The sequence below is a fragment of the Neopelma chrysocephalum genome, unplaced genomic scaffold, assembly GCF_003984885.1.
Source record: "Neopelma chrysocephalum unplaced genomic scaffold, ASM398488v2 Primary Assembly neopelma1_79, whole genome shotgun sequence".
In the NCBI taxonomy this organism is placed as follows: domain Eukaryota; kingdom Metazoa; phylum Chordata; class Aves; order Passeriformes; family Pipridae; genus Neopelma; species Neopelma chrysocephalum.
This window is the reverse complement of record NW_020897740.1, coordinates 3,593,813-3,615,911: the sequence shown is the minus strand read 5'-3', so window position 1 is coordinate 3,615,911 and position 22,099 is coordinate 3,593,813. Positions and strand designations below refer to the sequence as shown.

Sequence of the window (22,099 nt, the reverse complement as noted above, 5' to 3'; positions counted from 1 at the left end):
TGTTCCAGTTGTGTTACCTTCCAGTAAAGACTGGGCTAGATAACTTGTACAGCACGGAAGACTCCCATTTCGGGAGTTTTTTACAGTAATTTAGATAGTCTCTAGTTTCTAAAACACAGTCTGCCATTCTGAAAACATTCATATTATGTTCTTAAATGTATGGCTTTGCGTGGCTTCCAGCAGAAATGTTTCCTCAAATACAGGTGTAGCTTAAACTTGGCTGTATATGCAAAGAAAAGCTAATTACAGAAAAACAAAAATATTGCCTCAAATCCAAAGAGCTTGAGACAGAAAAGTTTCTATTATTCCTCCTGAGGAATTAAAGCACATTCACATTTAAGCTGTTCTCAGAAGCTTGTTCTGAACTTCTTGGAAAGAATTCAGAAAAGCAGGACAAATAGCATTTCTTACGATTCTTCAGTCTTTTACAATGAATAACATTATTTAAAACTGTTTAAAAGAAAATAATAATTTTAATCCAGTAGAGGTGCATACCTGTGTATAATAAATAACAACTGACAGTAGCTTTGCTAATCTTAATCACTTTTTATGAATTTATGAGAAGTAGTCCATGAGGTCCTGAGGGGTCTGCAGATCACTAAGGGGAAAAACTCTGACCTATCCTGTTCTGGGGTTTATACTGTAGCACAGCAGCAGGCACATGCTGTTTAGATAATACAGAACAACTAAGTCTCCAGTCAGTATTGAAAATTAATGCCCTTGGAATCTCAGGGGTAAGGTCATGGGTGTATGAATGTAACTCTGGCAGTAAGTGGATTATTATCAGGTAATGTGATGTGGTGTATCACATGGATGACCACAGCTGATGGCTGTACCAAGAAAGGCAAAAAGCTAAGGCCCTGATCCTACAAATATGAATGGCATCAGTGGAACTGCTTCTAATTAGGCTGCTATGCCAACTGGTATCTTTACAGGTCTGGATGCCAAGGCAAGTGCAAGAGAGTGTAGAGAAAGTGTGCATTTTCCTATTTTCATGTAGTGGAAAACAAGGGAATCAAAGCCTTAGGCTCTAATATCTGAAGGTGCTTCAGACTGTTCTGTGAATCAAACCCCAACTGTCTGATTTTCACAGTGAAAAAATATCTCCAGGGGGAGGATGTTTTTGTAGTAAAGTACAACTTTTTAGGATGTACAGCAATGTTTCATTATTGGGTAGGTGGGTGGGTGGGTGAGACAGCAGGATAAATGACTTGGTTTGCATGGATGAGTAACGACCCAATTAATAATACCCTCTAAGGTATGATTCTCTGGCAGACCAATATTGCTGTGGAGGCTGCATTAATTTATATTTGCATACTATGAGAATTTCTTTGCACAGATTGCCTTAATTCTGTGTCTGAGCTTATGTTGAATCTTCTCTGTGGTGTTTATTACCTCAGACTATATTTGCTCAGGAATTCTGCTCAAATGGGAGTTCTTCACGCAGGGAGCACAGGTGCATGGCATGAGGTAAAGCGATTTATGTGGAAAAATAAAGAAATCTACATTCAAGCATGCTTTTTTTGATAATGTCAAAGGCACTATGTAATTTGGTGCCAATTTAAGATAGTTTGCTTTCCTGCTAGAAAGATGTGAACTGAACCACAGTATGTGTTGGCTCTTTCTAGTCTTTGAAAAGTATCAAAGTTGAGGAGCCAGAGGGATAACGCTGGGGGCTGAGAACAGAGAGCGTGCAGTTTTATTCTTGCCCCGACAATTATGCGCTATGTATGTGGCCACAGCGTTTAACTCTTACATATCCCAGTTTCTCTGCCTGACAAATAGTGACTGATGCGTTCTACATAGGGAGCCAGTGCAGCACTAAAATTCCTGCTTTTGAAATCCCCTTAAATGTTTTGGAGAGAAGAGTTAATGGTTGCAGGGTTAAGAACAGCAGTGCCGCGGGCGGGATCCGGGTGCGGACACGTATCATTTCCCAGCTGCCAGTCGCGCAGCGTTGCATCCCAGCTGCATTTCCGAGCCCGCTCGAATACAAGCAAGGAGGCGGCCGGAGTCGGGCGGCCGCGCACCCCCGAGCTCGGGGAGCGACGAGCGGCGGGAGCGCTCGGGACCGCCAAGAGTTAACGGAGGCTCCCCCGGGGCCGCCGCCGCCGCCTCCCCACCCCGGCGCTGCATTATTATTATTATTATTATTATTATTTCACCCCCTTCCCTCGCCTTCCAGTTTTGGCAGGGGATTAAAACAGCTCCCCCCTGTGGCAGCAGTGACCCAGAAACGAGTTTGATTCACGGAGTCCTTCCTCCATAACAAGTACAAACGTCAATCAGAGGGACTCCGTGCGTGTGTTTTGTGCGTGTGCGTGTGTGTGTCTGTGTGTGTCTGTGTGTCTGTGTGTCTGTGTGGCCGAGGGAGCCGCTCTCCGCGCCCGCTCCCCGACGCCACGCCAAACTCATGCGGCGGCCCCGAGCCCTCCGCGCAAGGGGACCCGGCCGCGCCGCCCGCCCTCGCCGCCGCGCCGCCGCCAGCAGGTAACCGAGCCCTCCGCCGCGCCAGCCGGGGGAGCCGCCAGCACAGCCATATTTGATGGGGTTTTTTTGTCGCTCCGGAGGCGGCGGGAGAGCAGTTTCGTGCCGAAGGTCGCTGCCTAGTGGAAATAAGATAGTACGTCATTAACATGGCGCCAAAAGCCGTGCGGTTCGGTACGGGGCGAGGGGAGGTGGCCGAGTTGCGGCTCAGCTATCCCACAAGCAACTTGTGCGGGGCTGGGGCGAGCGAAGGCGGGAGGGAAGGCTGCGCTGCCGCTCGGCGCGGCGGGCCAGTGCCCGGGCAGCGGCGGCCGCCTTTTTGTTCCGCTGCGGGCAAAGTGAGGACCGCGCAGCTCCCCAGGTGCAGCGGCCAAGTGATCTGCGGGCGTGCCGTGCCTGCCATGCTATGCCGTGCATTGCTGTGCCGTGCCCTGCCGTTCTGCGCCGCCGGCCCCGCGCCCCGGGCATCGCTGCAGGCTGTGCCGCGGGGGGGCAGCGCCGGGGGGCAGCGCCGGGCATCATCCGCCGCGGAAAGTAGGAAGCGTTGGAGCAACTTGGTAGCCAGATGGCAATGGCAGAGCTCAAGGTCCTGCTCCGATACTGATGAGTAGGAAGGGGGTGGGGGAAGCCATGGCCACTGTCTGTCACTGTGTCACCCACATGTCCACCAGACCCGTCGCCTTTCGCCGCGGGCGGGGAGCGTGTACATGGGGGAGGAGGTGTTTGTCTGCAGAAGCAGCTTTTAAGTTACACTGATCTTTCCCCCCCCCCCCCCCCCCCCCCGGCGCACTTGGCTTTGGCTTATAGGAGAAAATATGCTTAGAAAGCATAAAAACTGCTCATCGGTGAAATTAGACAGAAGTTGCCTGTCGGAGCGAGAGAGCCGCAGCCGGTTTAGCCGCCTACTCGATGGGCAGGATGGGCCTCTGCTGGAGGCGCGGACCGCCGGGCTGTCAGACGTGCCCCGATCCCCCCGCGGGGGCGCGTGGTGTCTTCAGCTGGAGAACAACTTCCCCGAGGCCCCCTAAGTGCACGTGTTTGAGAGTGGGATAAGGCGGGGAAAGGCGTCAGGCGCTGCCTGGGCTCGCCGGGGCGCGGGGCGGCATCGGGGCAGCAGCCGGCAGGTGCACGGTGGCCCCGCAGCGCCCGACTCCCGCCCCGGGTCCGGGAGGTGAATCGGGAGCGGGGCGGGGGGGCGCGGTGCTAACTTCGGCGGGGCGCAGAGGGGACCGGCCCCCTCCTGCCGCTCGGGCCGTGCCTGGGACAGAACGCCGGGGCTAATCCGCGTGGCCGGGCTGGAGCTTGTAGGCGCGGGAGCGGAAACGCTGCCGGCGGTGTCGGGGCGCGAACGTAATATCACAGGAGAAGGAGCGCGGGGAGCGGCGGCGAACGCCCGAAGTTGCGTGGGCGGCGGTCGGGGCAGCTCCGCGATTTGGCTCTTCCTCGGTGCCTGGCAAGCGGGACGAGTCCGGGCTGCGGCATCTCGGTGTAACGGGCCGGCCCGGCCTCCCCGGGGAGGTGAGTGCGGGTCCAGCCACCATTCCACTTGCTCCAATTAGACAAAGCCGCCCTGATGCTGCTGCCATCCTGCCCGTCCCTGGGCTCGGGTAGTCGCCTGCTTAGAATAGGATTTTGGGATTTTTTTTTTTGTTTGGGGGTTTTGTTTTTCTGTTTTGTTTTGTTTTGCTTCTTTCTTGCAGTTCGCGCCCGCCCGTTCGTTCCCGATAGGCGGTGGGATGCTGATGATTTTGGGGAGGGTGGAGGCAAAGGATGTTTGTTTGTTTGCACCGCTTGTTGGTTGGTTTCCCGTCACAAGAGGTGATAACACAGTTTCCAGAACTGTCTGGGAGTGGGAGGAGAGACAGACACAGAAAATGAGCTCAAGTCTCCTTCGAGCTGCCGCTCTATCCGCCGTCGCGTCCCTCCCTCCATCTCAGCGTAGCGACGGGGGCGGGCGGGGAAGATGCCGTGGCCGTTGTCGTCAGTGACAGGGTTTTGGGGGGGGGGCAGCGGAGCCGGGGGGGCACCAAGTTTGATTTGCAGCCGGGGCCGAGCGGATTGGTGGGGCCGAAGGCAGGGAGGAGCGGGAACGGGAACCGGGAGGGAGGAGGAGAAGGAGGAGGCGAGCCGGGCCGTTTCGTATGGAAACCGAGGCCGGGCCGCTGGCCAGGAGGGTAACACCCCCGTGGGGGAGGTGTAGCCTGGCGGCACCCGGGCCAGGAGGCGGCTCCGTCTGCTCTCCTGGGCGCCGGCCGTGTCCCGGCGGCGCTACCGCGAACCCTCGGCGGGCGCGGTGCGAACAATCACCGTGCGCCGGGGTGGCAGCTGGGATGGCATCGCTGCGGGAGGAGGAGGAGGAGGAGGAGAGCCGCCCTGAGGGGCACCCGGCCGGCCTAGGGCCGGCGAGCGGGGTGAGCATGAGGCGCCGCTTTTGAATTGACTCCCGAAACCTCGTTCTTTTCCCACCCCCTGGAGAGGCGGCCGCGAGCCCGCAGCCACTGGCGCGGCTCCGCGCACCTGTGAGCAGTGCCTGCTGCCGGCCAGCTTCTCTCTCCGTGTCTTTCCTGCTCTTCAGCTGGCTGCTTTATTTTGAGAAAGTTTATTAGATTCACCCACAGGTGAGATCCAGGGGATCCTGAGACCTGTCAGTCGCCCAATAAAAGCGGCCATGTCTGACCTGGTCTGAATGGCCGTACACAGGCGTTAAAAATAGATTGTCTCTCCTTGGGTAGCTGTGAGGGAGTATTAGAAATTACGGTAGCATTTAGCAACACGTTTTAGTGGACATTTTAACGTAAAAGGCTGAAGATGTTTTTATGCTAGCCACATTTTTAGAGGAACATTTAGCTGTCACTTGGAATAATTTCCTTTTTAAGCAGGCCCTGTCTTTTAACTAAGTCATAAGCTGCCCACACTTGCAAACCTAAAACCTTCATAAAAGTTAGGTCAAAATATGCTTGTTATGATTCTGCTTCTACAGGTTTCTCACACCCAGTGGGATATTTTTGAAACAGCAAGGATTGTACGTTTTAGTGTCAGGATTTTCCCTCTGGCTTCAGATACCACTTGGTCCCTGCTTTTGAGCTATGTTTGATACATATGCTTAAAATAAAATCATAACAATAAACTCCCCTTTCCCCTCACAGCTGCAGATTTCCCTTCCAGCTTCTCTGGTTTCATTCCCGATTGACAGACTGAAGGAAAAAAAACCTTCAGTCTTTTCTCAAATGTTTTCTCCATGTGGTTAGTACTGCTGCTTCACATTCCTGTTTTCAGCTGTAGCTGACCAAGTTGACCCCTTTTGCTAGATGGAAGAGATGAACTGCAGTGGGTATAGGTTGGGTTGCATTAATTCATGGAGCCTAGTTGGTCTTTGCTCAAGATTTTGGGTAGTCAGTTTCACCACCACAGTTTGGGAAGAATTTGCTGCCACTGCCCGGGTAGTAAGGTGGCATTATGACCCGGCTTGAAAAGGTGCATAAATGAGCATGAGGATTCCTCAGAAGTGTTGGGCTGATATGTCCAGATTGCGCTTCTCTCTTTCCTTGTGAAATTTTGAATGTGTGCTGAAGTCAGTAGAAATATTCCTTGTGGAGGACACTCTTGTCCTTAGACCATACTGGTTTTGTGCTCCACAATACTGTAGTACTTAATTTAAGAACTCTTCATGTACTTTGTGACTATAAAGTGTTGCTATCAAAGCTTCATGGATGGTAAAGAAAAATTTTAAAGTTTTAAGTGGATTTTAGTAGTATAACTTCTGATGCAGTTCCTTTTTTTTTTCAGGTCTGGGATAGAAGCAAAAAAACTTTTTGCAATGTCAGGTGCCAGTGAAGACTGGGGTGGTGTCATAAATAAACTATTTAAAAGGAGTGCAGTAATAGAGGCCAAATGTCTTAATCTACTATCCATTTTGTTAAGCTGTGTCACACTTTACTTCCGTTTGTACAGTAAGCATTTTGAAGTGATTTCTTGTCTACTAGAGATAATTAGGTCTTCATTTCATTGCAGTTACTGGGTTACTTTCAGGAAAAGCCAGTTTTCAGTTTGTCTTCAGGGTGTACATCTGTCATAATTTTGCTTTCTTCCCATTCTGTCTCTGCAGCTGTTCAGTGCAGTTTGTTGTTGTGGCACCCGTTAACACAGTTACAGTTAATTGTCTGTCAGAGTTTGAATGATACACTCTTTTTACCTGGAGGTTTATACAACCCTTGATGTGCTATGTAAAACCTTTGACCTGAGGGTGTAGATTTTTTCATGTGTAATTATTTTTTACAATCTCATTCTGTTTAGCTATTTGCATAACAAAGACTGACACACTTTACGTCTTTCTCTTTGATCTTCACTCTACTTGGGGTCAAACTGAGTGAAAAACTATGTGGTGTTCCTAAATGTGTGGTGTGTGGCACGTGAATGTATGTGTGCACGTTATGCCATGCCAGTTTTATGGGGTAGTGTCTGGATTTCTGCTCTGAGGAAGCTAGGAAAAAGGGCTTGGATGTTTTTCACTCTTATCTGCACAACTCCTGGGACTTTGGTGTGGAGAAAAAAGGAAGGGTCTTGGCGTTGCTGTCCAGTGGGGTCTTTGGGTTTTGTTGATAATTTTATCTCTTGCAGAGTTAAGAATGGAGTAGCAGGGTAATGCATACTGCTAAAAAGTAATGAATTTGCTGTACTGTGTCATAGTGCTGAGTCTAACCAATTGCACTGTATCTGCCATCAAATATTGGGAAGTGGTCAGAAAAGTCTGTGTTCCTACCTGTATTTAATAAATTGTATAGACTTAGGTGCTTGTTGCTCACCTCCACATGGATATGTAAATTCGAGTGCTGTTTTGTGCCTTTGATTATATTGGATTATCATCCAGTCATTTCATTTACATAGCATTTTACAAGTATTTTGAAAAAGGCCTACTGCTGTCTCCAAAATACAGTAGCCAGTTTCAGGCAGTGTAATCTTGCCTTTAAAAACAGTCTGAGCAGTTGTATCATTGGAGTCCAGAGTTGCATTTGTATGTTTAAAGTTGATACCTAATCAATGAGTAAAACCCAGAGCATAACTTCCAGAGCAAGCATGATGCAAAAGGACAAAAAGCCACTGGTGATGTGTCTCTGTAAAACAGTCACAATCTCTGTCCCTTCTATGCCATTTATCATGGTGGTGTGATTGCATGAAGTGCTTTTACATGCTTTGTCTGCCCTTGGAGTTGGAGTAACATTGCCAGCAGAGTCATGGCTGTTTCTCGAAAGCTGTGTTTGGTTAAGGCTGGCATTACTCTGAGTCTTTTGGCTTCCTCTCCCCAGTAAATGGGTAAATGTTGTAGTAGAGTCCTCAGGAGAAAACACTGTCAGCATGCTATGTGTTGGTCTGTTTGGGCTCTGAAAGGATGGTTTTAACACAAAGAAACAATCATCTTTCAAGGAAATGAAACTGAAAGTTTACCTACATTTTTAAATCTGAGTTTTTAAGACTTCACAGGTTTCACTGAAAACTCATAGAATGTTTGGCTTATTAGTGCAGCTTTTGTCACCTTAGTGTTGCTGAACTCTGTGGTAGCTTTCCTAGTGTTGGGCTTTCTCTTCAGCTGAACAGTGTGTGGGCAAATGCCCTTTTGGGAGTGGTGTAAGAATTTGGGAAAAACAACTGTAGAAACATTTGATAGAAGATCCAAGATTCAAGGGCACTGCTTGATTGTCTGCTTCCTTGCTTTAGAGGAGTGTTTCTTTTTCGAAGGGGGTTGGGAAGTTACCCTGTGGCATGTGTGGGTGCAGTGAATATTTTGTGGAAACTTCTGGGCTAGATAGCAATTACGTGGTTGCATGCAGTTGGGAATTGAGCTCAGTAACCTGCATGGTCTCTTCCTGTCCTGCAAGTGTTGCAGGCTGGGTGCATAGTTTTTACTTACTCTTGCTATGAATCTTAAAGCTGGGCTCAAATGTTTTACCCTTTTTATGCTTACACCTGAACTCTCTTTGCTTATAGGCATTGTGATCACAGTGTGTGTCTCTACTTAAATAGGAAAAACCTGCACCCCACCGTCGCTATCCATAATCTGTGTATATTTTTAATGCGATTCTCGTGTGACTTTGACTCACCAGCAACCTGATAGAAACCAATAGTTTTTGGGGCAGAGACACTGTGATACCCTTAAAAGCAGCAGCATTTAAATCTGCGTGGTTTTATTAGCTGTTCCAGTGCTGTCTCTAGAACCTGTGTTCTAAACTATGGATATGAACATCTGATGAGAGCAGTTTAAAATTATTTTAGAAGTTGAAAAAATGGTGTTTTATTACTTCTAATGACAAAAATTCTAGGCGGCTAATTTTACAAGATTTGAGTCTTGCTCTAAGAAGCCAAATGATTCTTTTTCATCTGTGATTTAGCTCCCTGTAAACTCAGATTAGGATCGAAGATGGGAAAATGAGATCTCTGTGTTTTGATTTTTTTCACATGCACACATAAAGCAATCTCACAGGAGCTTCATCAAATGACATATTTCTTTTAGTGTTACTATTGAGAACACAGGCTTTTCAGCGTGACCAGTTTCAGAAACCTGACTAGAGTGGACAAGAAAATTAGCTACCTTATCTAGTACTCTGTACTCCAGGAAAGTGGGTTCTGTTCTGGCTTATTTCCTGAAAAACTGGAGAGTGCTTGAATTCGGAGGTGTGAATACCACTCTCTTCTTGAAACAGCAAAGAGATGTGTAGTTTGTTTTTTAAAGACTGTGATAGGAAGAAGAAGCCTCCATCTCTTTACTAATTTTTTTGAATTTGCAGAAAGTGTGGCTAGGAGAAGATCAACTCAAAATGCACTTACCCAGGAAGATGTGGAAGAACAGAATTTAGAATTTTCTTGTTCATCGCAAGTTCACAAGTGTGTCTCAGTGTATATACACTCTGTTATATTGCTTTACAGTGCATCTTTTCAGACTCTATGGGAATGAACCAGGAAGTGAGGAATTGGAATAGAAATATACAAGTTACGTTTCTGAGATAGAGCAATTTTTCATTTTGTTTCATATCTTCTTTGCTTTGTTTATGGGATGTTTTCATTGGTAGTGAGTATCTTCTTTTATATTGCTATTAATAATAAGTGAACTAATAGAAAAAGTATCTTACAGAATAGATAGTTATCCCCCTAGCTTTGTCCTCATAACAGTTAATTGATTTTTCAGTTCTGTCTTAGCTTGTTTTGGATCTGAATGTTGGCTTTCTGTCTTAATAACTGTATCAGAACTGCATTTATATGAGATCTGTACTCAGAAGATTTTGATGATCCAGACTGATCTGTGTGTGTATTCACTTGCAGCATTTCCATCTGCCATACACACAAAGTTTTGGCCTGCTTCAAAGCAGTCCTTTTGAGAGAGTTCTTCTACCACTGTAAGAGGCTGTCATTTATGATTCTTTATTCCTTGGCATCAGACATTGTATGTCAACTTTTACTCTATGAAATGGTGACAAAAGGTCTTGGTAAGGTGAACCATTCAGTTTCTCTTTAGTGAACAAAGTTTGCAGCTCAAAACTATTACATGTTTCAAAGACAGAGGTGTTAAATCCCACCCTGAAAAGCCACTCTGTGGGAGGGAGCCTTCCCCCTAACTTTGTTTGCAGGTATAATATGAAAAAGGAGGCAATCCTGCAATGTTTGGGCTCTTAGAACTGGATCAAATTCACTGGAAGTGTAAAATAGAATCTCAGGTTCAGCTGCTTGTGATTTGCTAAAATGAATTCCCTCAAAAATGCTCATTTCTTTTTACATTAAGAAGAGCAGATATTTTTGTACTCTTTTGGAAATAGTGTCAGGCTTTGGTTAGGCTTTTTGGGTTTCCTTATTTTGGGGATTAGTCTTATAAGAGTGTGTAAAATAGTCTTATAAAAGTATTATTGAGTTTCCTACAATGAGCCCTATTGTCAGTGAACAAAGTTGAAGCAGTTAATTCTTATACTGAAGGGTCAATGAAAACAGTTTTGTTGAGAGGTTCTGAGGAAATCCGAACGCGTGTGAAAATAAGAAGGTTAGATTTTCTACACCTACCTAGAAGCAAAAAAATATTTTGGCATCTGATCTCCAAATCTGCCCCCCAGAGGCATAGCAGAATGCCCAAACCTTGTTGATATCTCGATTGATACGTGGTAAGCAAAGACTTAGGGGTTTTGATGTGCATGTAGAGTCCTTGTCAGTTTAACTTATGGTGGATATGCCTTTCTGCACTTGTCTTGTCATGTTTTTTCTGCTCTTCAACTTATACTTTTTAATAGCTTTTTACAATACTGACTAGCTATTTACAGCTTCCTTGATTTTTCTGGATTTGGTTTTCTTCCAGAGAGAATACACACGAAAGTACCAGCACCTTGAGAATAGCAGTTAAAAAGATTGGGAATTTTTCCCCTGTACATCACTGGCTCGTGTGCAGTTGAACTCAATATGGGTAGAAATCTGATGGTTTGGGAGAACTTCTGAATAATCAATGTTATTCACAAAGAACAGTTAGTGTTAGGAATGACGCTAGAAATGTGCCTGCAGGAGGAAGTAACTTTCTTACCTTAGAGAGTGGTGCTTTCCAGGGCATAGATGATGCATGTTTAGTTAATCTGGGAAAACTGGGCTTGCTACTGCTGATGTTTCATTTTTTATGTATAAGTGGATGGCTTTAATCTCAGGTATTGTAAATCTGGCATTTTAAACAGACGTAAAGTGGTTCTGAAAACATATTAGCCAAAGTAAATATTTACACAAGCAGTAAAAATGTTATTGTGTTGCAAATCTAATGTCACACTGGGCAGAGGAAGTTTAGCACATTGACTGTAGATATTCAATGATTGTAAGACCTCTCAGGACAAAATAAGCTTTTGTTGTGGGGTGAAAGGATTGGTGGGGTTGTCACTGATACTCTCCAGTGTTGTTCACCTGCTCATGTGATGACTGCCTAATTAAGCATCCTTGAGAGATTCACTGTTCATACTTCAGCTGCTGCTTGAAGTTGTTTGTTTTCCTTTGTGTAAATCCTCACATTCCATCAGAAACACAACTTGATGACAGTGTGTTATTACCTCGGGTTAAGTGCTGTCTCATTGCTTCATAGGCTACCTGCTGTTTTCCAAGGAGATCATGAAACGACATCGGCTTCCCAGCAGCAGCGAGGACTCTGATGACGATGGCAGTAAGTGCTCCTTTGTTGTAGAGTGCAGGAGGTTATGAGTTTGAAAACATGTTTTAATGCAGTGTTTTATGCGCCAGAGGCATTTTGCGTATTTGTTGAACTGGTAGAAATGTGTATGGTAAGGATCTAGTTTTGAACTCAGTTATTCTGAGCACAGATGGACAGTAGATTCAGGATCCTCCCATTGAATTAACTGTATGGTTTTAGTTGATAAGAGGAAAAGTCAGTGGTCATGTTTAAAGTCTTTGCAAGCAGCATAGTTTATCATTACAAGGACAGAACAAGCATGGAGACATCTGCTGACATTGTCCAAAGAATTTTGCATAAGGATTTTAAATTTGCTTCAGTGTTCTCATACTCATTCTTATACAGTGGAAAGGTATAGTGCTTCAAGCTTAAGCAGAAAAGATTGATGGAACATAAAAGTGTTCCTTACTTCATTTGAAGATTATCTTTGAGGAACAACTTTCAAGAATTCGAATTCAGTAAATCAGTAATTTGGATACAGAATGTATTTATGTTTTTTAACTGTTTCTGTACTGATATAAATAAGACTGAGCTCTGTATGGTTGTAGTGGGTTGACCCTGGCTGGATGCCAAGTATCCACTAAACTCACTCTCTCGCTCCCCTCTGCAACTGGACAGGGGAGACAAGACATAACAAAGGGTTCATGAGTTGAAATAAGGACTGGGACAGATCACTTACCAATCACCATCACGGGCAAAACAGACTCAAAGTAGGGATATTAATTAAATGTATTACTAACAGGATCAGAGCAAGAGAGTGAGAAGTAAAATAAATCTCAAAAACGCCTTTCCCCACCCTTCCCTTCTTCTGAGTTCTACCTCCTCCCCCCTGGTGGCACAGGGAGACAGGGAACTAGGGTTGAGGTCAGTTCTTGTTTCTCCTGCTGCTCAGGGAGAGGAGTCCTTTCCCTGCTCCCTGTGCGGTCCTTCACGAACCTCTCTGGCATGAGTCTATCCCACAGGCAACAGTTCTGCACAAACTGCTTCAAAGGGGGTCATTTTTCCACGGGGTGCAGTACTTCAGGCACAGCCTGCTCCAGCATGCGTCCCCCACAGGATCATAAGTCCTACCAGGAAAACCTGCTCCAGCATGAGCTCCTCTCCACGGGTCAGCAGGTTCCTGCTAGGAGCCTGCTCCAGCATGGACCTCCCACAGGGTCACAGCCTCCTTCAGATACCCACCTGCTCTGGTGTGGGTCTCCTCCACAGGCTGCGGGTGGATCTCTGCACTCCTGAGATCCTCCATGGGCTGCAGGGGCACAGCTGCCTCACCATGGGCTGCAGGGGAACCTCAGCTTCTGCGCCTGGAGCACCTCCTCCCCCTCCTTCTCCATTGACCTCGGTGTCTGCAGAGCTGTTCACATGTTCTCACTCCACTCTTCTCTAGCTGCAGTTTTCATCTGCATGACAACTTTTTTCTCCTTAAATATGTTACCTCAGAAGCGTTACTGTCATTCTGGATGGACTCAGCCTTGGCCAGCAGCAGGAAGCCCATCCTGGAGCTGGCTGACACTGGCTCTACCGGACATGGGGGAGGCTTCCAGCAGCTTCCCACAGAAACCACCCTTGTAGCCCCCCCCACTACCAAAACCTGGCCACAGAAACCCAATACAGTGGTATATCTTTCTCTTGTGTTTGGATTCCAGTGATTGATAATCTTTCATTTAAGCAGAAAAAGGAAGGGGGAAGACAAAATGGCAGTTTGGGAAATGTGCTGAGGTGTTTTATTTGCCCAAATAAGATTGTACTTGACAATAGTGCAGCTTGGCCTGTTGTCAGAGATTTTTCTAGTTTTATATGATCTGTCTGGGTGCACGTCTTCAAATCTGAAGTCTTTTGTAAAACTTCAGTCTGAGATGTGACAGAAAATGGTTGAGGTGGTTTTCCAGGTGCTTTTGGAAGCTTTGCTCTGAGAACTTAGCCCTGTGCTGTGCTGTGGCTCTGTACATGACTGCTTCACCCACATGCATTTCTAGGGGTGTCTTTGCTGCATGGGAGTCTGCTCAGGTATGGCCAGATCTTCCTCTTAAAACAATCTTAGGCAAAGTAGTGCTGAAATGAAGCAGTAAATTATTAAAGAAGGTAAGAACTAGCAAGCTGATTAGGAATTAGTCCAAATGAGGATTGAGTAACATCTATTAGAGGTGAGGGATTTGGCTTGTTTTTGGAGAACTACCTGCAGTTGGGGAATTTTGGAATAAGAAAAACAAAATAGACCTGTTTTTCTTGGTTAGAAGTTTACTTGGGGTTATAAAAATTGAAGTTGGTGCATTTCCTCAAAGGTGATGTGTACTTCCCAAAAACAAAGCTGTGTTTTTACTTGTAAAATAGGCAAGTAGCAGCAAACATGATGTCTTCCATTAGAATTTTGCTTCAACCATTTTTTATTCCCTAGGAGCTTTATAAAGTGTTTCATATTGATAATATTCTTTATTTCCACTCCCTTAGCTGCATTTTTTTCATTCTTTGATCCCTTCATGTACCTTGTGTTACGGGCTTTACCAAATAAAATCTGAAGCAGCTAATTTTGTAATTGAAGTCCTGAAATAGATACAATTGACTGACCTGTTGCTGATTATAGCACTTGTTTGTAATGTCATTTGATATATAACTATTCAGAATAGAGTTGTTGACTTTGGAAATATGTTCTCCACAAAATCTGTTTCATAGATCAAGATCTAAGAAAATGAGTTCGGAAAAGAAAAGCAAACGCCGTGTCCTTCTAGGGTGTCTCTATTTTAAAGCCTACTTATTACAAATAACTTTGTTGAATAAATGGCATGGCAAAGGCAGTGAAATTTAAAATATTTTCAAGTATTATTTGAAATATATACCACTTCCCTTTCATTACACTTTTTTTTCTTGATTATGTTTTTTTTCCTCTTTTGAAGTTAGTTGGCAAATTCAGATACAGGTTCCTGCATATTCATTCTATTACTTTATACGTGTTCAAACAGATCAAGGGTTATTGATCAGAAGCCCAGATAACTTTGAATGTGGGGTCAGCACCTCCAGGGCTTTTTGTCATTCATGCTTCCCTGAGAAGAACGACTGACGCTCAGATCCTTTCTCTCCACTTTTCCTGTTATAGAAGATACTAGTTGTTCCTTGCAACTATGTTTGAATGTCAAGGGTCTCCTCTTACAGATTCACCTTCACAGGCTCTTTTCTTGCCTTTAGTAGAATTACTGATTACTCTTACTGTTCGTTTCTGTATTCTTATTCTGCCAGTAGTATCTCCAATCCGCTGTACTTGCAGTAATGTTAGAAGGGTAAGCAAGTTTTTTTCCCTAAAAAAAAAAGAAAAAGAAAAATTCTATGAGTTTCTGCACTCACTGTTGAAGGCTTTAAGTTCACTAGCTATTTTTCCTTCTTGGAGTTTCCAGAGACAGAAAACAATTAAACTGACTATTCTGGGAGCTTCAGGCAGATGTCTTTTAATTGAAAAGTTGAAATTTTAATCAACACTTAGTTGGAATCCTATTGCCAAACATCTGCTTCCCTTCAGTCAGTGGCACCCCTTGACCCTCCTGTGGGCTTTTTGCCTTCCCATCATTCTGAACTCAATAGTCTTTGAGTTTAGGGCTCAGCACTGCTCTCCCTTATCTCTCAAGGTGAGGATTGGGCCTCCAGCTGTTGCGTTTCTGCAGTTCTGAAGCTGAGTTTTCATACTGTGCCTTACTAGACTGATCAGGCATCTCAGATTCATCATGAGTGTCACTGGATAAATGTGGTTGGAGTAACCGAAATCGTGGTGCTTTTATGGAGTGAACTCCAGCATGTAGAGTAGTGCCACCAGGAAAATACTTTGGTATGAAAAAATCTATGATTTATTCTGTTTAGCTCAGGAACCTTAATATTTGTAATACAATAATAATGATGCTACTAATAATAGAATTTATCTTTAAAAAAAAAGTGTTGTTTTCCATTGGGTCACTGAACTTCCCTTCCCCCTCCCTCATTCAACATCTTTCTTTTACAGCAAGACAGGGGAAAGAAAAATTCCTGCTTGGATTTTTAGAACAAGTAAACCTATGACAGTTTCCTTGATAGTCACAAGGTGATAGAAAAACAAAGCTCATACCCCAAGCACTAAAAATACATTATACTGAAAATATAATAGTTCTTCAGAGGAAAAAAAAGGTGCCCTCATTTTGTGAGATAAAAGAAGAGAGAGTGGTTTTCATTTAGGGGTGAAATACAGAAGAGAAGAAAGCTTAACAACATGACTGCAGTCCTAGAGTATATACATGTATTTACTGACTTATGTAAGTTATTTTATTTTCGGTGGTTATGTGTTATTTGCAGTATTTTAAAGCCTTGCAGCTTAAAGTCAGCACCCTTACTTTCGTCATCGCTTCTTTGCCCTCAGACTTGATTCTTTCCCAAAAGCTAAGTGCAGGCTTTAAGCTCCCAAAAGTATTTATTTTATGTCCTTCAACCTAACTACTGAAAATTGTTAGGCTGTGTCCCCTTAAAATCAGAATTCCAAATCCTCATTTCAATATGAGGCCAAAATAGCATATTTGAAGCACTGGGCAAGAGGTGTCAGTGCCAGTTGTGCCCAACAGTTCTTCACTTAGTCCCTGGATATCCAGATGTTTTCTCAGGGATTTTATTTTCTGAAATTAGAGGTCAGTTTTGAACATTTTATCCATGAAATATAATTGAATGAAAAATGGCTGCAGGCATTACTCTGGATCTTGAACTTTTGGCTTAATACAGAGGAATGGTATTGAAAGGGACCTGGGGAACTGTTTATGAATGTTGGCTCCTGTGATAAATAAATAATTGTGATTCATGAAACAAATGGGTGATTACATCAAAATAAAACAAACGGATTGTAAAACTTAATTACACCCCCATAAAGAAATAAAACAGACCCTTACAAGTTCAAGGGGCCCTAAACCTCCCTACTATCCTAAGAATAAAATATGGTCTTTTTAGGCGCCTGTTCGTCCAAGAATGCATGAATTATGACTGGTTGTAGAGATAATCGTTTAGCTTTAGCTGTAAGAAAACCCATATATTAAATACTTAGCAAAAACCTGTAGAATGTATGTGAATATGATGTAATTAATATGCATGAAGTAGCTAAGATAAATACGAAATGTACCCTGTAGTAGGTGTGCAGATTTGGGAAACTTGTCCCCATTTCTGTCACCCAGCCAGCTGCTTGCTTTTACCATATAATAAACTCCTATTCAAAAACATATAGAAACTCGAGACTTTGTTTATCACAGCTCCTGGAAGCTTTCCTTTTTCTGTCACCTTGCAGCTTTTTAGTTTCTGTCCCTTTGCAGATACTGTAGTACAGCAATTATAATAGACATTAATATTAGCCAGGCCCATCATAAAAGCCTTGTGATGTACATGGTAACTTCTTCAAAGCCTGTATTAAAGAAATTAGTAATTGGTTCATCTCAAGGCAATTATGCCTCTGTTTTCTGGTGGCTGGATAGGGCTTTGATAGTTTTTAAGCAATTTTTGTTACACTGCATTTCAGCTTGCTCCTCTGTTGCTTAAACCTTCTCTTTATGGTTCCAAGTCTCACTTCAATTAAATACTGAAGCCATGTAAGCTTTCCTGATCAGTGTTTGACCTGACTTTTTTGCCTGGTTGGTCTGTAAATCTGCAAAGGTGGTTTGTGCTGAATATTCCATATGCTTTTTTTCCTGGTGAGATCAAGTTGTGGAGTGGATTAGTTCTCATTTATAGCTTCAAAGTGTTCTTTTTTGCACAAATTGGTTGGACATGTGGACAGATTGTGTTTGAGAAATGTCTGAAGCTCATGGACAGTTGTACTGTAGGGAGATAGGGTGAAATCTGGGTACTCGATGTCAAAGAAAGTTTGTTTGCCATTTTCCGTGAGCAAGGAATTCAGAGCATGATTTTCTTCACACTTTACTTACTTCCACAATGCTTTTTCATTTTTTCTTGGAGAAGTTATCAATTTATCATACTCCTACACGAAGAGTGTCTGAGAGAAGAACTGAAGACGCTTGCAGATGAAAAATACTTGTAAGATGTACAGAGGTTCAGAGTTCTGAGAAATGAAAGATTTAATACTTACAGATTATGAAATAGAGCTCTTTAATTTAGGCAGACACTTATTCTGTCATTGCTAAACAAATGTTATTTTAAAGTTAAATGAATTTTGCCAATATCCATTGCTCTGACTGAATGATGGGAATCTTAGATTTAGAAAGGGCTTTGAATCCCTTTGAATCTTTACAGTGGATTCCTGTAGTGTTTGAGATGGACCCCAGAGTGCCTTCACAAAGGTTACTGAGTATGTAACCTTAGGGGTGTGTGTTCTTTACTGTGGAATTGTAGCTGCTGCTGGCCTGAAATGCGGTGATTACATGCTGAAATACTGTGCAGTGTTTTATGAAAAAGAATGAAGAACATTTTTTGCTTTTCAGTTAAACTGGCTGGTAGGTGAGGGATGGTGATTAAATAACAAAATGTAATGCAATTACAGTGCTAAGAATTTGGGCAAAGCAGCAAGTTTAGCAGTCTCTACTGCGCTTTTGAAAAAGGCATTTAGAGTGATGACAAATCTTACCTGAAGGTTAATCTCACTGAGGCAGGGTGGCTTTTGGTGAAGTTGTTTGAGCACTCTGGAAGAGAGATTTGAAAGGCTTATCTGGACTGATAGGGTATCACATCTGAGGAAGGGACTTCACATAATCATCACCGTCATTTGACAGGAAAAAATGTTGACAGGAGGAAAAGTGCCAGTAAAACTTCAGCTCTGGACATGAGGAGAACAGACTTTAGGCTGCTCAGGTAACTAGTAGGTAAAGTGCTCTGGGAGAATGTTTTTGCAGGTGTTGGGGTCCATCAGTGCTGGTCACTTTTTGACATCACATCCTAAGGGCACCAGAACAGCAATTCCCAAATGTCGGAAGTCAAGCAGGCAAGGCAGAAGGCTGACTTGGCTGAGCAGGAATCTTCTCTTGGATAGAAGGCAAAAAAGGAAAGTGTATGCCCAGTGAAAGCAAGGTCAAGTGACGTGAAGAATACAGAGATTCTGCTTACCACCGTAGGGAGAAAATTCGTGTGGCCAAAGCTCAACTGGAGTTGCAGTTGTCAAAATGTGGGGGACAATAAGAAGAGTTTTTTCAAATATATTAATAGCAATAGGCAGTGTAGAAATATCATAGACCTGTTACAGGATGAGGATGGTCACCTACCAGACAGGGACAGAGACAAGGCAGAGGTGTTTAACACTTTCTTTGCCTCTGTCTTCAACACGGATGATGGACCGAGGGGGTCTCAGTGCCCTGAGTTGGAGGGCCATGACTGTGAGAATGATCAACTCCCAGTTGACCCTGAAACTGTGCAGGATCTGTTGCTCCAGCTGGATCTTTACAAATCTATGGGATGTGATACAATCCATCGCAGAATCCTCAAAGAGCTGCTGATGTCATCACCAAAACTCTCTCAATGATTTTTGAGTGGTCTTGGGAATCCAGAGAGGTCCCAGTTGACTGGAAGCTGACAAACATTGTCCCAATTTTCAAGGAGGGCGAGAAGAAGGACTCCAGAAAATACAGGCCTGTCAGTCTCTCTTCAGTGCCAGGTAAAATCATGGAAAAGATTATTCTGGGAGGTATTGAAAAACACCTGGAGGGCAACGCAGTCATTGGTCACAGCCAGCATGGTTTCATGAGGGGTAAGTCCTGCTTGTCGAACCTGATTTCTGGGTAATCCACCTACTTGATCTAGGAAAGCCAGTAGATGTAATCTTTTTGGACTTCAGCAAAGCTTCTGATACTGTCTCTCACAGCATCCTTCTGGACAACCTCATTATATCCAACAGCTGGATAACCTCATTATAAAGTGGGTGAGCAATTGGCTCATGGGTTGGGCACAGAGGGTTACAGTGAATGGGGTAACATTGGGCTGGTGAGTGATGTGGGATCTGCAGGGCTCCATCTTAGGCCCAGTTCTCTTCAGCATCTTCATTGATGACTTGGACACAGGACTCGAAGGAATACTATGTAAGTTTGCCAACGACACTAAATTAGGAGGAGCTGTGGACTCCCTGAAGGACAGAGAGGCCCTGCAGAGAGACCTCGACAAGTCAGAGGACAAACACCAACTGTTTGAAGTTTAACAAGGGGAAGTGCTGGGTTCTGCACCTGGGGTGGGGCAACCCCAGGTTTGTATGTTTGTATGTATAGACTGGGGAACGAGGTGCTGGAAAGCAGTGCTGTGGAAGGGGACCTGGGGATCCTCATCCATGGCAAGCTGAATATTAGTCAGCAGTGCCCTGGCAGCCAGGAGGGCCAACTGTGTCCAGGGGGGCATCCCGCCAGCCAGTGGAGGGAGGTGATTGTCCTGCTCTGCTCTGCAGTGGGGTGGCCTCACCTTGAGTCCTGTGTGCAGTTTTGGGCACTACAACATAAGAAAGATATTAAGCTGTTAGACAGCTCCTCCAAAGGAGGGCCATGAGGATGATGAAGGGTCTGGAGGATAAGCCTTGTGAGGAGCAGCTGAGGTCTCTTGGTCTGTTCAGCCTGGAGAAGAGGAGATTGAGGGGAGATCTCATTGTGGTCTTCAATTTCCTCACAAGGGGAAGTGGAGGAGCAGGAAGCGGAGGATCTCTTCACTGTTGTGACCAGTGACAGGACTCAAGGGAATGGCATGAAGCTGAGTAAGGGGAGTTTTAGGTTGGATATCAGGAAAAGGTTCTTCACCCAGAGAATGGTTGGGCACTGGAACAGGCTCTTCAGGGAAGCAGTCACAGCACTAAGCCTGACAGAGTTCAAGAAGCATTCGGACCATACTGTTGGGCACATGGTGTGATTCTTGGGGTGTCCTGCTCAGGGCCAGGAGTTGGACTTGGTGGTCCTGATGTGGGTCCCTTCCAACTCAGCATATTCTATGATTTGTTTTTGGAGAGACAGATTTTTCTTTACAAGACCACTAGTATTGAGTACCCCTAGCTCCATTGGACTTTTAAGGCCTGACAACATCATGATATCAATCTAAAAATGCTTACATGGGAGGTCTCAAATTGATAACCTGTAGTAACTTGAGTTAAAACTGTACTGTTATGGTAAAACATGGCTACCATGGGAATTGAGCTGGGCAGCTAGAATGGCACTTGAGTCTTGTGCTGAAAAATAAGATGGGGTTTAGGAATTCCTGACTGTTAGAAGAGCGACACGTGCCTATTTCTGGTTCTGTGTGTGTTCTTTGAGATGATAAAACTCAAAACGTGTGCTACTGAGGAAAGGAATGACAGGAGGGAGTTTGTATTAAACTGCTGTGGCAGGGAGCTGCAAGGACGGTTCATTATGTGTGTCGAAGACTTAGCAATTGTGCTGTGTTGTTGTAAAGCACTGAAGAAATTATGGTTCAGCAGCTGCAACTGGGGAGTTGTCAAATGACACTAAATTTTAAGTAGCATGGCTGTTGACAAGAGATAAAAGGTCGTTGCTGCTTCTATTTTGATCTTGAATGAGATTATTGTATAATAATACACTATAAAGATAAGAAAGATAGGTGGACAAGTCCTCTAACAACAGAAAAGTGAGAAGGGAAGTTTCACTATATGAAACGGCATCACAGGTTGTGTTTGCTTGCATGCTGCTTTCTCTGTGATAAGGCCTGAAGACTACTTCTGCCCAGCCAGCTCTTTCTGTATCTGACATAATGGAAACTGCCCATAGAATAGTCTGCTTCTTTTTGCTTTGTACTGGAATTTGGGTCTAGACATGGAAACATGTCTAAGTTGCCATAAGAGCCCCTGCTGTAAGGAGTTGTGGGCCAGGCATTAAATGGGGAGACTGAGCATCTCTGTTTTCTCCTCCGATCTTTTTGACAAAGTGTTGGCAGCAGCACCTCATTGGTCTTGGTATGGCAAAGGCATCTGGAAACGACAGTGTTAAGCAGAAGTGACAGCCAGACCTAGATCCATGTCAGGGCTGTTTTGCTCCTTTGTGCTGGGTAGCAGGAGTGTATTTACGGTGCGAGAAGTGCTTACAGTGATCTGAGGCTTCAAAGTGTTCAGAGGCTGTGGCAGCAAGTAGTTCTCCAGGGACACAGCTGTGTGCCTACAGGTGTCTTTACAACAGCCTTGTGCATGATACCCAGTAGCTGAGCCTTTTTTGCTCATAGAATCATAAAAGGAGCTGGGTTGGAAAAGACCTTTAAGATAATCAAGTCCAACCCTTGATCCACTACCACCGTGGTTACTAGACCATGGCACTGAGTGCCACCTCCAGTCTCATCTGAAAAACCTCCAGGGACAAAGAATCCACCACTTGCCTGGGCAGCCCATTCCAATGCCTGATTACTCTCTCTGTAAAGAATTTCTTCCTAATATCTAACCTAAACCTGCCCTGGCAGAGCTTAAGACCATGCCCTCTTGTCTTACTGAGAGCTGCCTGGGAGAAGAGACCA

At 44.4% G+C, this 22,099-nt stretch overlaps 1 protein-coding gene across 9 annotated transcripts in view; it reads left to right on the top strand.

The window, feature by feature from the left end:
• The window catches only part of JADE1 (jade family PHD finger 1), a 79,582-nt gene that overhangs the window by 28,035 nt on the left and 29,448 nt on the right, over window positions 1–22,099 (top strand). For 2 of the 9 annotated variants that reach the window (XM_027689984.1, XM_027689980.1), the window contains exon 2: window positions 11,576–11,653. In XM_027689984.1, the coding sequence (XP_027545785.1) occupies window positions 11,602–11,653 (52 nt within the window). In that variant the 5' untranslated portion in view covers window positions 11,576–11,601. Of the gene's footprint in view, window positions 1–2,458; window positions 2,491–4,860; window positions 4,899–4,934; window positions 5,106–5,151; window positions 6,381–11,575; window positions 11,654–22,099 lie in introns of those variants that run through there. The other 7 variants (XM_027689978.1, XM_027689979.1, XM_027689977.1 and 4 more) reach the window with 7 other exon arrangements.